General features: G+C 43.3%; 1 protein-coding gene across 14 annotated transcripts in view; it reads left to right on the top strand.

Moving 5' to 3' along the window:
* Positions 1-13,658, top strand: part of FRMD4A (FERM domain containing 4A) — a 688,079-nt gene that overhangs the window by 546,662 nt on the left and 127,759 nt on the right. For all 14 annotated transcript variants that reach the window (XM_063781409.1, XM_054660740.2, XM_054660742.2 and 11 more), the window contains one exon: positions 4,135-4,219. In XM_063781409.1, coding sequence (XP_063637479.1) covers positions 4,135-4,219 — 85 coding nt within the window. The remainder of the gene's footprint in view (positions 1-4,134; positions 4,220-13,658) is intronic.

Below are 13,658 nucleotides of genomic sequence, written 5' to 3'. Positions count from 1 at the left end.
TTCATCTCAGAATATGCGTGTTATTTCCTGTACCTTCTCTGCCCCTTTTATGGCTAGACAACAGAGAGCTTGGTGGAAATGAAGGCGGTCGCAGAGATGTAGAATTTGCCACCTCAATTCAGTTTTCCATCATATGAGAGTGGAAACGAAAAGGGAAGCGTTATATTTTCTTAATATACTATTCAGGAGAAAATTGGGGTGGAGGAGGCAGGATGTCTTTACTCTTTACTTTTTAAGAACTAAAGCAAATGAGATTCTTTTAAGAAACATATGGCATTACTTTGAAAATTAAGTTATTTCAGACCTTATACGAATTTAGACTCAAAATCATTATTAGAGCACAAAGGCCACCGTCAACTTCAGGAGGCTTCTGTTAATATTCTGGTGTTAGGATTGCTTTCTCTTTTCCTTCCCTCCCCTTTCTCTCCCTTTCCTCCCTTTTCCTTCTTTTCCTTCCTTGAGTTTCTTTTATTATTCTGACTACCCTTTGCCAGAGGCCCTTTGCAAAGGATGTAGATTTATTTATTTATTTTTGAGACGGAGTTTCGCTTTTGTTGCCCAGGCTGGAGTGCAATGGCATGATCTCAGCTGACTGCAACCTCCGCCTCCCAGGTTCAAGCGATTCTCCTGCCTCAGCCTCCCAAGTAGCTGGGATTACAGGTGTCCGCCACCACGCCTGGCTAATTTTTTGTATTTTTAGTAGAGACAGGCTTTCACCTTGTTGGCCAGGCTGGTCTCGAATTCCTGACCTCAGTTGATCCACACATCTTGGCCTTCCAAAGTGCTGGGATTACAGGCATGAGCTACCATATAGATTTATTTTTTGAAAATCAAATCATTAAAAAGTCAGGAAACAACAGGTGCTGGAGAGGATGTGGAGAAATAGGAACACTTTTACACTGTTGGTGGGACTGTAAACTAGTTCAACCATTGTGGAAGACAGTGTGGCGATTCCTCAAGGATCTAGAATTAGAAATACCATTTGACCCAGCCATCCCATTACTGGGTGTATACCCAAAGGATTATAAATCATGCTACTATAAAGACACATGCACACGTATGTTTATTGTGGCACTATTCACAACAGCAAAGACTTGGAACCAACCCAAATGTCCATCAGTGGTAGACTGGATTAAGAAAATGTGGCACATATACACCATGGAATACTATGCAGCCATAAAAAAGGATGAGTTCATGTACTTTGTAGGGACATGGATGAAGCTGGAAACCATCATTCTGAGCAAACTGTCACAAGGACAGAAAACCAAACACCGCATGTTCTTACTCATAGGTGGCAATTGAACACTGAGAACACTTGGACACAGGGTGGGGAACATCACATACTGGGGCCTGTCGTGCGGTGGGGGTTAGGGGGAGGGATAGCATTAGGAGACATACCTAATGTAAATGACGAGTTAACAGGTGCAGCACACCAACATGGCATATGTATACATACGTAACAAACCTGCACGTTGTGCATGTGTACCCTAGAACTTAAAGTATAATAAAAAACAATAACAAAGTAAAAAGAAATTATAAAAATAAAAAAATTAAAAAAAGAAAATCAAATCATATCAAATTTATTTTGCTTTGAGATGTAAAATTTGCTACTGCAATTTTGCTGTCCATTCTTAAAGAACTAAAAGTTGTTTAACTTTACTGTGCCTCTGAGACCATGGTGGGCCCTATATGAAGACCTTGGTGATATAAGACACCTGCTCCAGAAGCAGGGGGCAGGTGCTTGGCAGGGACAGGGGTTATGGGCAGAGATCAGCCAGTCCATTAATTTTCAGGCTTTACAAGTATGAGGACCACTGCGTAATTCCTCCAAATTTTGTAGAACCTGAGATGATAAGAATTGTACTAATGATATCTGTGGATTGAGAAAATTTAATGTCTGAAGTTACTCCAAATTCACTCACCAATTTCAAAAAAACTTGGATTGTATTCATCACAGCAGCCTCTGCACACATTTGAAAAATGATAGAAAGCTTTATTTATTTATTTAGTATGTAGACAAGAGTTTGCAAGCTGGTGGGCCATGGGCTTGATGTAGCCTACAGATGTGGGTTTTTATCTTCATGTTTATCCAACAGTAGCATTATTATCCTTCAGGTATGGTAAAAGATACTTTTTTTTTTTTTTTTTTGAGATAGAGTCTCCCTCTTTTGTTCAGGCTGGAGTGCAGTGGCACCATCTCGGCTCGCTGCAACCTCCCCCTCCTGGGTTCAAGCGATTCTTCTGCCTCAGCCTCCCAAGTAGCTGGGACTACAGGCACCCACACCCACCCCTGGCTAATTTTTGTATTTTTAGTAGAGACAGGGATTTCACCGTGGTGGCCAGGCTGGTTTCGAACTCCTGACCTCAGGTGATTCCCCCCACCTCAGCCCAAAGTGCTGGGATGACAGGTGTGAGCCACCGCGCCTGGCCAATTTTGGATAAATCCTTTTATCTTTTACCATACCTGAAGGATAATGCTACCATTGAGCTTTCCTTTCTAAAAAGACACACGAGGTCCTGTATCTCCAGTGTAGGAACTCTCCTCCTCTTCCATTTCCCACTGGAATCTAAAAGTGTCATTTGAAGCTGGACATTCCAAGTTGTTGCCCCTCAGGTGATTGTATTGATTAGAAGAAGTCATTTTAAAATTAATTACTATAAATGAATAGAACTTCTTGAAGCTAAGGGCATCAGTTTGTTTGCCTTATACGATGTTGGTCTCTTGTTTTTGCTGCTGCTGTTGTTGTTTACGTTGTAGTCAGTTTCCAATATTTAAAAACCAGTGGACTTCTTAGGTAGAGAACCACTTCTTCTTTTACGGTCTGAAGAACAGAAGCCCAGCAGGATGATGTGACTGCCCTGAGTCACACAGAGCTGGGGACTCCATCACTGCTCTCTGACTCCCTCCAGAGGATTCTGGCCCTCAGATTATAACACTATTCTAGAAAACTGTAGTACTTGTTTCTTCTCATTTCACCTTCCTCACCTTCTGCCTCTTCTTGGTGAACCCAGTTTCCAAGAGCCCCAGGTACCCAGCACCCTCCTAGTCCACCCTAAGGGTTGCTACACCTGCTCAGAACCTTCTTCCCTCCAAGATGTTGCATTTCAACCTTTCCCCGCTCTTCCTTTCAACTCCTAGTCCTTCAGTGCGGCTGGTCATTAGACAGTACAAGCGCATTATCTCATTAAAGAATTTAATAAACTCCAAAGTCAATATTATAAAGGCACATTTAGTGTAAACTTAAATAATGTCAGCATGTTTCATCTTGAAAATATCTATAAGCTCCATCTAGATGAAATCCGATTCTCATTTGGCTTCATATGCATTAATATCACAGTGTTAAGAACACTTAGCATAGCTCTCCGAATGTGCAGAAATCAAATCACACTTCACCACCTTCGGGAGTAGTAGTAACCATTTCAAAGAAAGCTGTGATTAAGAAGAAGAAATTATCTTTTAAAAATCCAACTTGGCTGGGCACAGTGGCTCACATCTATTACCCCAGCATTTCGGGAGGCTGAGGTGGGCAGATAATTTGAGCCCAGCCGGAGCAACAAAGGAAGACTCCGTATCTACAAAAAAAAAAATTAGTCAGGCGTGGTGGTATGCAACTGTAGTCTCAGCTGCTCAGGAAGCTGAGGCGGGAAGATTGCTTGAGCCTGGGAGGTCAAGGCTGCAGTAAGCCATGCACCACTGCACTCCAGCCTGGACAACAGAGCGAGACCCTGTCTAAAAAAAGAAAAAAAAAGGAGAAGAAAAGAAAATCCAACTCAATGACAATTTAGGACAAACAAGCAATGTGATGAAAACAAATAACATTATGTAAAATTAGAAAGCAGATAGGACAAAGAAATCAGAGGCCCAGTTTTAGAATTTGTTCTTACAAGTTGGTGGCAGACCCAGTTCTTTGGTTATGGTGAGGCCCATTAGGCGTGACCCTAAGCCACTATCAAAACTCCAAAAACAGTTTGTCCTCCATAGGGAATCATAGAAAAACCATGGATGGTGCCTTTTTCCTTTGTTTATTTAGGATGGGGAGTGCCAGCTTTCATCTCAAATCATGTAGCTCAAGAGAGCACTTTATTTTCTGCACCTGCTGTTTCTGTGGTTCATGCACCATTTTTCTCTTTCAGGTTCTATATAGAAAGCATTTCATACCTGAAGGATAATGCTACCATTGAGCTTTTCTTTCTGAACGCGAAGTCCTGCATCTACAAGGTAGGAACTCCCTCTCCCTCAGTTTCCCTCTGAAACCCGAAAGTATGATTTGAAGCTGGAAATTCCAAAGTGTTACTCCTTAGGCCATTTTATTGATTAGGAGAAGTCATTTATAAATTAATTACTACAAATAAATGGAATGTTATGAAGCTAACGGCACCATTTAATAATGTGATTCCTGACCCAGCGCGGTGGCTCACGCCTGTAATCCCAACACTTTGGGAGGCCGAGGCGGGTGGATCACGTGGTCAAGAGATTGAGACTATCCTGGCCAACGTGGTGAAACCCTGTCTCTACTAAAAATATAAAAATTAGCTAGGCATGGTGGCACATGCCTGTAGTCCCAGCTACTTGGGAGAGTGAGGCAGGAGAATTGCTTGAACCTGGGAGGTGGAGGTTGCAGTGAGCTAAGATCACGCCACTGCACTCCAGCCTGGTGACAGGTGGAGACTCCATCTCAAAAAAAAAAAAGGAATAATAATAATAATAATAATGTGATTCCTTTGATCCATGGCTGTGTTTCTGGCTCTGTGGACATGTTTCCTAACCTTATTTTAAAGGTCTCCTGATTTTAAAGATTTCTTTGTCAACTGAGACAAAGGTGAAAAGCCTAGACAAGTATAACAAACGCACTAGTCAACTTAGACAGGTCTTGCAGATAGGAATGAGCTTCTTATAACCAAATACGTGTATATTTGACCATTTTTAGATGGTTTAGCAGCATCTTTCAAAGGGATGCTATTGTCACTTTGAGACAGTTTCTTTTTTAAAAAATTATAAAATGCACATAAATTTACTATCTTAACCATTTTGGAAAATATTTTTATATTTCCATAGGTTTTTGGGGAACAGGTGGTATTTAGTTACATGAGTAAGTTCTTTAGTGGTGATTTGTGAGAATTTGGCACACCCATCACTCGAGCAGCATACACGGAAGTCAGTTTGTAGTCTCAGCCATTTTTAAGTGTGCAGTTCAGCGGCATTCAGTACACTCACAATGTTGTATAACCATCCCCACTGTCATTCACCCAAGAGCTCTTTTCATCTGCTAAACTGAAACTCTATACTCATTAAACAACTCCCCTTCCCCGCTTTCCTCAGCCCCTGGCAACCACTACTTTTTGTCTACATGAATTTAACCACTCTAGTACTTCATATAAGTGGAATCATATAGTATTTGTCCTTTTGTGTCTGGCTTACTTTACCTAGCATAATGGTCTCAAGGTTCATCCATGTTGGCTGTGTGTGGTGGCTCATGCCTGTAATCCCAGCACTTTGGGAGGCCGAGGCAGGCGGATCACCTGAGGTCAGGAGTTTGAGACTAGCCTGGCCAACATGGCAGAACCCCATCTCTATTAAAAATACAAAAATTAGCCAGATGTGGTGTTTCGTGCCTGTGATTCTAGGTATTTGGGAGGCTGAGGCAGGAAAATCTCTTGAACCTGGGAGGTGGAGGTTACAGTGAGCCGAGATCAGTTAGCCTGGGCAACAGAGCAAAACTCTGTCTCAAAAAAAAAAGGTTCATCTATATTGTAGCGTGTATCAGAAATTCCTTCCTCTTTTTTTTTTTTTTTTTTTTTTTTTTGAATTTTTAAGACAGGGTCTCTCTGTCGCCCAGGCTGGAGTTCAGTGGTGCAATCTTGGCTCACTGCAACCTCCACCTTCTGGGTTCAAGTGATCCTCCTACTTCACCCTCCTAAGTAGCTGGGACTATAGGTGTGTGCCACCACACCCAGCTAATTTTTGTATTTGTTTATAGAGACAGGATTTCACCATGTTGGCCAGGCTGGTCTCAAACTTCTGGGCTCAGGTGATCTGCCTGCCTTGGCCTTCCAAAGTGCTGGGATTACAGAAGTGGGCCACCACACTTGGCTGCCTTCCTTTTTAAGGCTAAATAACATTTTATTGTCTGTGTAGATCACCTTTTGTTGATCCATTCATCCATCAAAAGGCACGGGTTATTTCCAAAACCTTTTGCCTATCACGAATAATGCTGTTATGAACATGGATGTCTAAATATCTCCTCGAGACCCTATTCCCAGTTGTTCAGGGTATATACCTATAGGTGGTATTGCCAGATCATAAGGTACTTCTATTTTTCATTTTTTGAGGAGCCATCCCTACTGTTTTCCATAGCAGCTGCACCATTTTACATTTCTACCAACAGTGCCCAAGGGTTCCAGTTTCTCCACATCCTCTCCAACATTTGTTATTTTCTATTTTGCTTTATTAAATTGATGACCATCCCAATGGGTGTGAGGTGTATCTCATTGTGGTTTTGATTTGCGTTTCCCTGATGACTAGTGATGTTGAGCATATGTCCGCATGCTATTGGCCATTTGTGTATCTTCTTTATAAAACAAGTTTGTTCAAGAGATGATTCCTAATTGAGAGCGACAGCCCCTTATCCTGTATCCAATTGCTCCATAAGCTTGTAGTGTCTCCTTTTGTGGGATGACCCAAAATGCCTACACCCCTTTCCAGCACACACCTCCTCCCGAGGAAGATGGACTTGCAGAATATCACTGAGGTTAGGAACTGCGACTAAAAGAACATTTTGTTTTTTGAGACACAGTCTCACTCTGTTGCCCAGGCTGGAGTACAATGGCACAATCTCAGCTCACTGCAGCCTCCGCCTCCCAGGTTCAAGCGATTCTCCCGCCTCAGCCTCCCGAGTAACTGGGATTACAGGTGTGCACCACCACGCTTGGCTAGTTTTTGTATTTTTAATAGAGATGGGGTTTTGCCATGTTGCCCAGGCTGGTCTCAAACTCCTGACCTCAAGTTGATCCATCCACCTTGGCCTCCCAAAGTGTTGGGATTACAAGTGTGAGCCACCTTGCCCGGCCCTAAAAGAACATTTTAAAAAAGAAACACCCACTCCACTGGCTACCCCCGGCATGCACATAATGAATGCAATGAATGTCTCATGAATGCAACCTCCGTCACACCCCCTTAGGGCTGCTCATTAACAGTAATAGACAAGAACGGTTCATTCCTACAAAGTTCACATGATGTGTAGGCTTGTTGCTGAGTGCTTTATGTGAATTGTTTAACTGAGTCTTCACAACGCCTTTTGAGATAAACACTGCTTTTTTTTTTTTTGAGAGTGAATTTTGCATAAGTATATTGATGGTAATTAATTTGGAGGCCAAAATGCATTCTACCTTGAAATAAATCAAATAATACTAAACCTAGGATTTCCCCTTACTCTAAAAATGTAATTAACAAGAAGCGGAAGAGTTTGAGGTATACACCAGCTGACTAATGTAGGGCCACAGAAAGCAAATTAACAGATGTTTTTCTGAATTCACAGCTTAAGTTCTACCTCTTACCTGGGTAAAATGTCAGGGACTTGTCTGAAATCCTGAAGTGTGAGGATTAGTTAGAATAAAAGTTCTACTAAGGAATTTAAGGGTAGAGCATTCAGTCAGGGCAAATTCCAGATGGACAAACCAGAGAACTTTCAAGTGAAGATTTGATGGGTTTAGCCATTCCTGTGATCTCAGTAAGGAATTTTCTCTTGGTTGTCAGAACATTGATGGAAGATTAAATAAGTCTTTTTTTTTTCTTGGAGATGGAGTCTCACTCTGTAGCCCAGGCTGTAGTGTAATGGCATAATCTCGGCTCACTGCAACCTCTGCCTCCTGGGTTCAAGCGATTCTCTGCCTCAGCCTCCTGAGCAGGTGGAATTACAGGCACCAGCCACCACACCTGGCTAATTTTTGTATTTTTAGTAGAGATGGGGTTTCACAATGTTAGTCAGGCTGGTCTCGAACTCCTGACCTCATGATCCACCCACCTTGGCCTCCCAAAGGGCTGAGATCACAGGCATGAGCCACCACACCCAGCCAATTCTTTTTTTAAATAAATAAATAAATGTAAGGCCCAGAGTGTCCTGAATTTTCTAAAAAGTGTTTTATTATTATTATACTTTAAGTTCTGGGATACACGTGCAGAATGTGCAGGTTTGTTACATAGGTATACATGTGCCATGATGGTTTGCTGCACCCATCAACCCGAGAGATAGATGCGGCCTTTTATCCCTGTTTTCCCAGTGAATGAAGATGAGATCACATGCCTAATGAATGGCCAGGATATGGTGCACCCTGGAGGGAGGCTCTCCTCGTGCGCTTGTCTGTGAGGTGTTCGATGGATGGATTCAAAGGAGTCTAGGGAGATACTGCTGCCTGGATTTTAAAATGTAATTAAACTCAGGCCCTAGGGATTGCAAAAACCCATTAAACCTTAACACACACACACACACACACACACACACACACACACACACACGCTGGAATGGTAGTATCAGCCATCACTTTCCTTCTGTAACTACCTCAACACATTCACTGCACAGAATAGCTCCACCAATTACAAATGTTCAGAATAACGGAGGGCCTGGTAATGATCAAATTCAGTTCTGTGAAAAGACCTCATTTAGAGACAGTTGCTGAGCCAGGACTTAAACTGGGCTCAAACCCAGCACACTAAGAGGACAGCATTTTGGGGTTTTGCCGAATGGAGGGAAAAGATACCATAATGCAGTTCCAGGTACTTTTAGATTCTTTCCTCTAAGACCTCATTTTCTCATTATAAAGTGGAAATAATAATACTAAACTTACATACAGATTGTAAGAGTATCAGGTGTTTTTTTTAAATGAATGTGAAAGCGCTTTGAAACCAAGTTCAGAAATGAAAGGTGAGCAGTCTCCACCAGGTGGCAGCCTTGGGCAGCGAAGTAAATGAATGGCAAGGCTGAACCCGCGAAATCACTCTCCAGCAGGGCAAGTAAAAAATTGTCCCCGGCCCACGCCTGTAATCCCAGCACTTTGGGAGGCAGAGGCGGGTGGATCAAGAGGTCAGGAGTTCGAGACCAGCCTGACCAACATGGTGAGACACCATCTCTACTAAAAAAACAAAAGTTAGCCGGGCGTGGTGGCAGGCGCCTGTAATCCCAGCTACTCAGGAGGCTCAGTCAGGAGAATTGCTTGAGCGAACCCGGGAGGCTGAGGTTGCAGTAAGCCGAGATCGCACCATTGCACTCCAGCCTGGGTGCCAGAGCGAGACTCCATCTCAAAAAAAAAAAAAAAAAAGAAAAAAAAAAATTGACCCAAAGCCTACTTGGGCAGACGCTTGGGGAAAGGGAGAGGAGTTGCGTTCAGTACTGTCTTGTCCCAAATGCTGAGCTGGCACTGAAGGCCTCTGAACATCATGCACGCCTAGGACTTTGCGATTCAGGGAAAATTAAAAAGAATAAATGTCAGAACTAAATACTACAGATGCCCTGAGTGGAGGTGACGACACCTTTGCAGCCAGCCACATTTAGGATCAAGGTCCCGACAGCATCAGCCCACATGCTGAATGTCACCCCAGAACCCAGCCCTCTCTTCTCAAAATCTTTCCTTGGGCTTGGGCACATAAATGACCACAAATGACCAAGGGACAGCATCTTTCAAGTTGATATAGGAGACCAAGTCGCATCCCAAGGCCCCCTGTCTCCCTCCCGTGATCAAGAATAACATTTTCATTTGTACAAATTGCCATTTAAATTTATTTTTAAATTTTTTATATGTACTATGATATTTGAGCCTCAGCATCTCTGCGTGAGATGGAGCGAGAATCGCTGGCTTTCCAGAGGAGGAAGTAGGTACAGAGAGGCTGAGTGACTCAGAGACGAAGGACTGGGGGATGGCTGGATAGCCTGTGTAACCTGTGTCAGTGTAAAGATCATGAAAGGCACTGCTGAGTGATTGACAGTTCAGCTTTTGCTGCCGGGTAGACCCAGGTTCTTTTCCCAGCCATGCCCCTTGGTAAAAGGGATAAATGTGGGCCCCTCCTGTAACGTCTCCAAGCTTCCCTTTCCTCTCTAATTGAGCAAGGATGTTATAAGGCTCTAACCACAACCTTCTTGGGAAGATTCAGTGAGATAAAGCGTGCAAAGTTCTTAGTCCCATGCCAGGCATGTGATTAGCGAGTTGGATTTAGAGCCGAGGTTTTTCTCTTGGCTGTGATTCTCTTTGTGCCACCCACACAGCCCCCTGGTGCTTTGGGGACCTTGAAGAGCCCAGAGGGTAGTGTTAGACCCAGATAACCCATCCCGATGCTGATACCCGGATGCCTGGGTTTACCCAGCGTAGGTTTAGTATCTGCTCCCTCCCTGTCTCTTGGGGAACGGTTCCTACTGTATATTAAAATCTAAGTTGTCAAGGTAAAATAAGCCGCTTATTTCTGCTTTTTCAAAGTTCAATTTCATTCACTTTTTAAAGTATTAATATTTGTTTCTATCAAAGTAATAGATGACATCATTTAAAAGTCAAATGGTTCCACAAGGCTGATTATGACAAACAGCTTCCCCCCTGCAACTCCTGCCACTTGCAACAGTTTTAGCTGTTTCTTCTAGTATTTGCCTCCATATAGATAAATAATTGACACAGGGCATTATTCCTTGATTGATTCATTTTTAGGTTGTTGAATTCCTGTTAAAATGGATGAAGACAGCCAGGCACAGTGGTTCACACCTATAATACCAGCACTTTGGGAGGCTGAGGTGGGAGGGTCACTTGATCTTAGGAGCTTGAGACCAGCCTGGGCAACATAGTGAGATCCCATCTCTACAAAAAACACAAAAATTAGTCGGGTGTGGTGGCACATGCCTGCAGTCCCAGCTTCTCTGGAGGCTGAGGTGGGAGGATTGCCTGAGCCCCAAAGGCGGAGGTTGCAGTGAGTCCAAGAGTCCAGATCACACTACTGCACTCCAGCCCGGTGGACAGAGTGAGACTTTGTCTCAAAGAAAAAAAAAATAAGGATGTAGATTTAGATTATAACCACCCACATTTTATTTCCTTTTCCATTTTCTTAGTATGGTGATAGCATAATTCTGGCTTAAAGCCGTAGTCATAAGCATGACATTATCGTGACTAATCCAAGCAGTATCCTGTGGTTGCAGCTCGTTTTTCAGACAACCCATTGTTTTACCCAAAGGGAATACTTGCCTTGCTTTCACTTATTTAGTTACTACATACCCTTCACTTTTCTCCCAAAAGTTCCTACAGATTCTCAGATGTCTACCAATATTAATTTCCAGCTACGTCGGGTAGTTCTCGTTCCTCTTTGGTTTGATTTTGGTTGCTGTGGCAGCTGCTACTGCTGTTGTTTTTCCAGGACCTCCCTCTTAGACTCCTCCAACCTCCTGCTCCAGCCTGGACTTGGTCTCATGCAGAGTCTCAACCCAGGATGCCGCATCCCCATCAGGGTCTTTCCTTCTCCCTCGTTCTGTATTGGGTCCTCTCTTTCCCGGATCCGGAGTCTTCCTGTTTTTTGTTTTGCACCATTGTTTCGCTGAAGAACATCCTGCAATCAGTCCAGAGAAAGTGCATATGGGAAGTAAAATGTTTGGATACTGGCATATCTGAAAAAGTCTTTATTCTAGCTTTGTATCTAATGAATTGTTTGACTGGATATAGAAATATACAAAAAAAAACTTTCTCTCAGAATACCAAAGGCGTTGCTCCGGAAAAGCCCACCATCCTATGCATCGTATGTGACACCCCCTCAGGCTCCCCAACAATGGGATCCTTTGGGATCTCCTTTTTGCTCCTTCTGATCTAAAATTTCAGGATGGGTGCCCTGATGTGGGTCTTTGTAAATCCATTGTACTCTGTGTTCGATGGGCACTTTTAGTCTGGAGACGTGACATGCATTCTTTTTTAGCTGTGAGGTTCTTTTTGGATTGTTTCTTTGACATCTTCTCCCCTCTTGCCTGTGTCCTCTCTTTCCAGAATTCCTATTTGTCAAATGCTGGGCATGGCCTCCCACTCTTATACTTGTCTCTCCAGCTGTCTATCTCTGTCTTTTTATTCTACTTTCTGGGAGGCTTTGTCAGTATTTACTTTAATCTCTTCTCTGGGCTTTCTAACCTTTGCCATTATGGTTTTGTTTTTTGTTGTTTTTTTTTTCTTAAATTTCTAAGAGTTTCTTTATATTATCTGATTTTTTAATATTATGCTATTATTGTTTCAGGAACATAATATCCTCTCTTATCACTCTGATAATATTAGTTATCATTATTACTCTGTGTTTCCTTCCAGCTCTTTTTTTCCAGTTTATTTGTGTTGGTCTCTCTTTCCTGTCCGAGGCTTCCTCAGTTGTCTGCTGGCCCTGGTCTGTTGCTTCACACTTAGAAACTAAGCAGATGCTCCATTTCAGTGTGGGATGGTCCCCCAGTGGGTGTCCCTGTGACGTGATCCCGTCGCAAGCTGGTTCTTTCCCTGGGGAACCCCGAATATCAGTGTCTTGGTATCTGGACATCTTTCCTCTCTGGCTCTCCATTCTCTCCAGAAAAAAACCCTTCCCTTCCTGCCTGGGACATGTCCTCCCACATCCAGGGATCGGGAGGGAACAGTCTCCACACTGGGTATAGAATTCCATGTAATTCCTGCACTTCCGGTCCAGTTCATCCCTGCTTCCTGTTCTTCTTCAGAGAACGAACCTCTCATCTCTTTAATAGCAGAAAGGCGAGGAAAGGTGTTTGGCTTTGTTTTGCTATTTTTCCCAAATTGTGAACACTGCCTTCCTACCTTCCTCTCTCTTTCCCAGCAGGCAGGAGGCATGGCCACAGCAGACGCCCCTCTCACTTTCTCTTCCCTTCCACCCCCCTACTTTATACAATAGAGCAGGAAAATGTAGTCATAATCTATCCAAGTTGCAGAAAATTAAAATATGGATATGAGACAGCGGGGCTGTCATTGTGTGCTTCCGGTGGAGCAGGAGGAAGTGTGGAATAGGATTCCCACATGGTCCAACAGTGTTTCTGATGTGCTTGAACTCACTAAGGAGACAGGTGGGTGATAGAGAGGACATTGGCCAGGGCGTGGGTACATCTCATTTAGAAATGTGAGTCCCGTCCCATGGGAAACTCTCACAGGAAGCCTGCCTGGAACGTTGCGTGTTCCCTGGAAAGAGACCAATAAGACGGCACAGCTTTCCCGCCAAGCCTTTTCCATCTGCTCCTCTCCCTCTTCCGGTGTGGCTTCCAACAGCCAACTGAAGGTGCCCATCCATCAGCCCCTGCAGGAGGCAGCGGACTTGTCCCATGAGACAGGAGCGAGTCAGGGAATGTGGACCCTCAGCTCTTCCTGCACTTTCTGGCTGCAGGATTGAATCCTGCCTATTCTGGGTTCTGCACTGACAGAAGAAGATGATCCACCATCAAAAATTAGTCATCACAGTGATGTCTGAAACTTTGCAAACATAGGTCGTAAAATGACAGAGCCTGTTTAGTTTTTTATCAGAAAGATTTCCACAAATTATACATCTTACAGCTATAAGAGAAATCAAGAAATCACCAGCTCCCAATCTTCTTCACATGCAAACCTTCAGAGAGAAAAGAAAATTGGTGCTCATGTCAAAAGACCTTTCCATTCAGTTCCTCAGAGAAGTA

This window comes from Pan troglodytes, chromosome 8, assembly GCF_028858775.2.
Source record: "Pan troglodytes isolate AG18354 chromosome 8, NHGRI_mPanTro3-v2.0_pri, whole genome shotgun sequence".
In the NCBI taxonomy this organism is placed as follows: domain Eukaryota; kingdom Metazoa; phylum Chordata; class Mammalia; order Primates; family Hominidae; genus Pan; species Pan troglodytes.
This window is presented reverse-complemented; position numbering and strand designations above follow the sequence as displayed.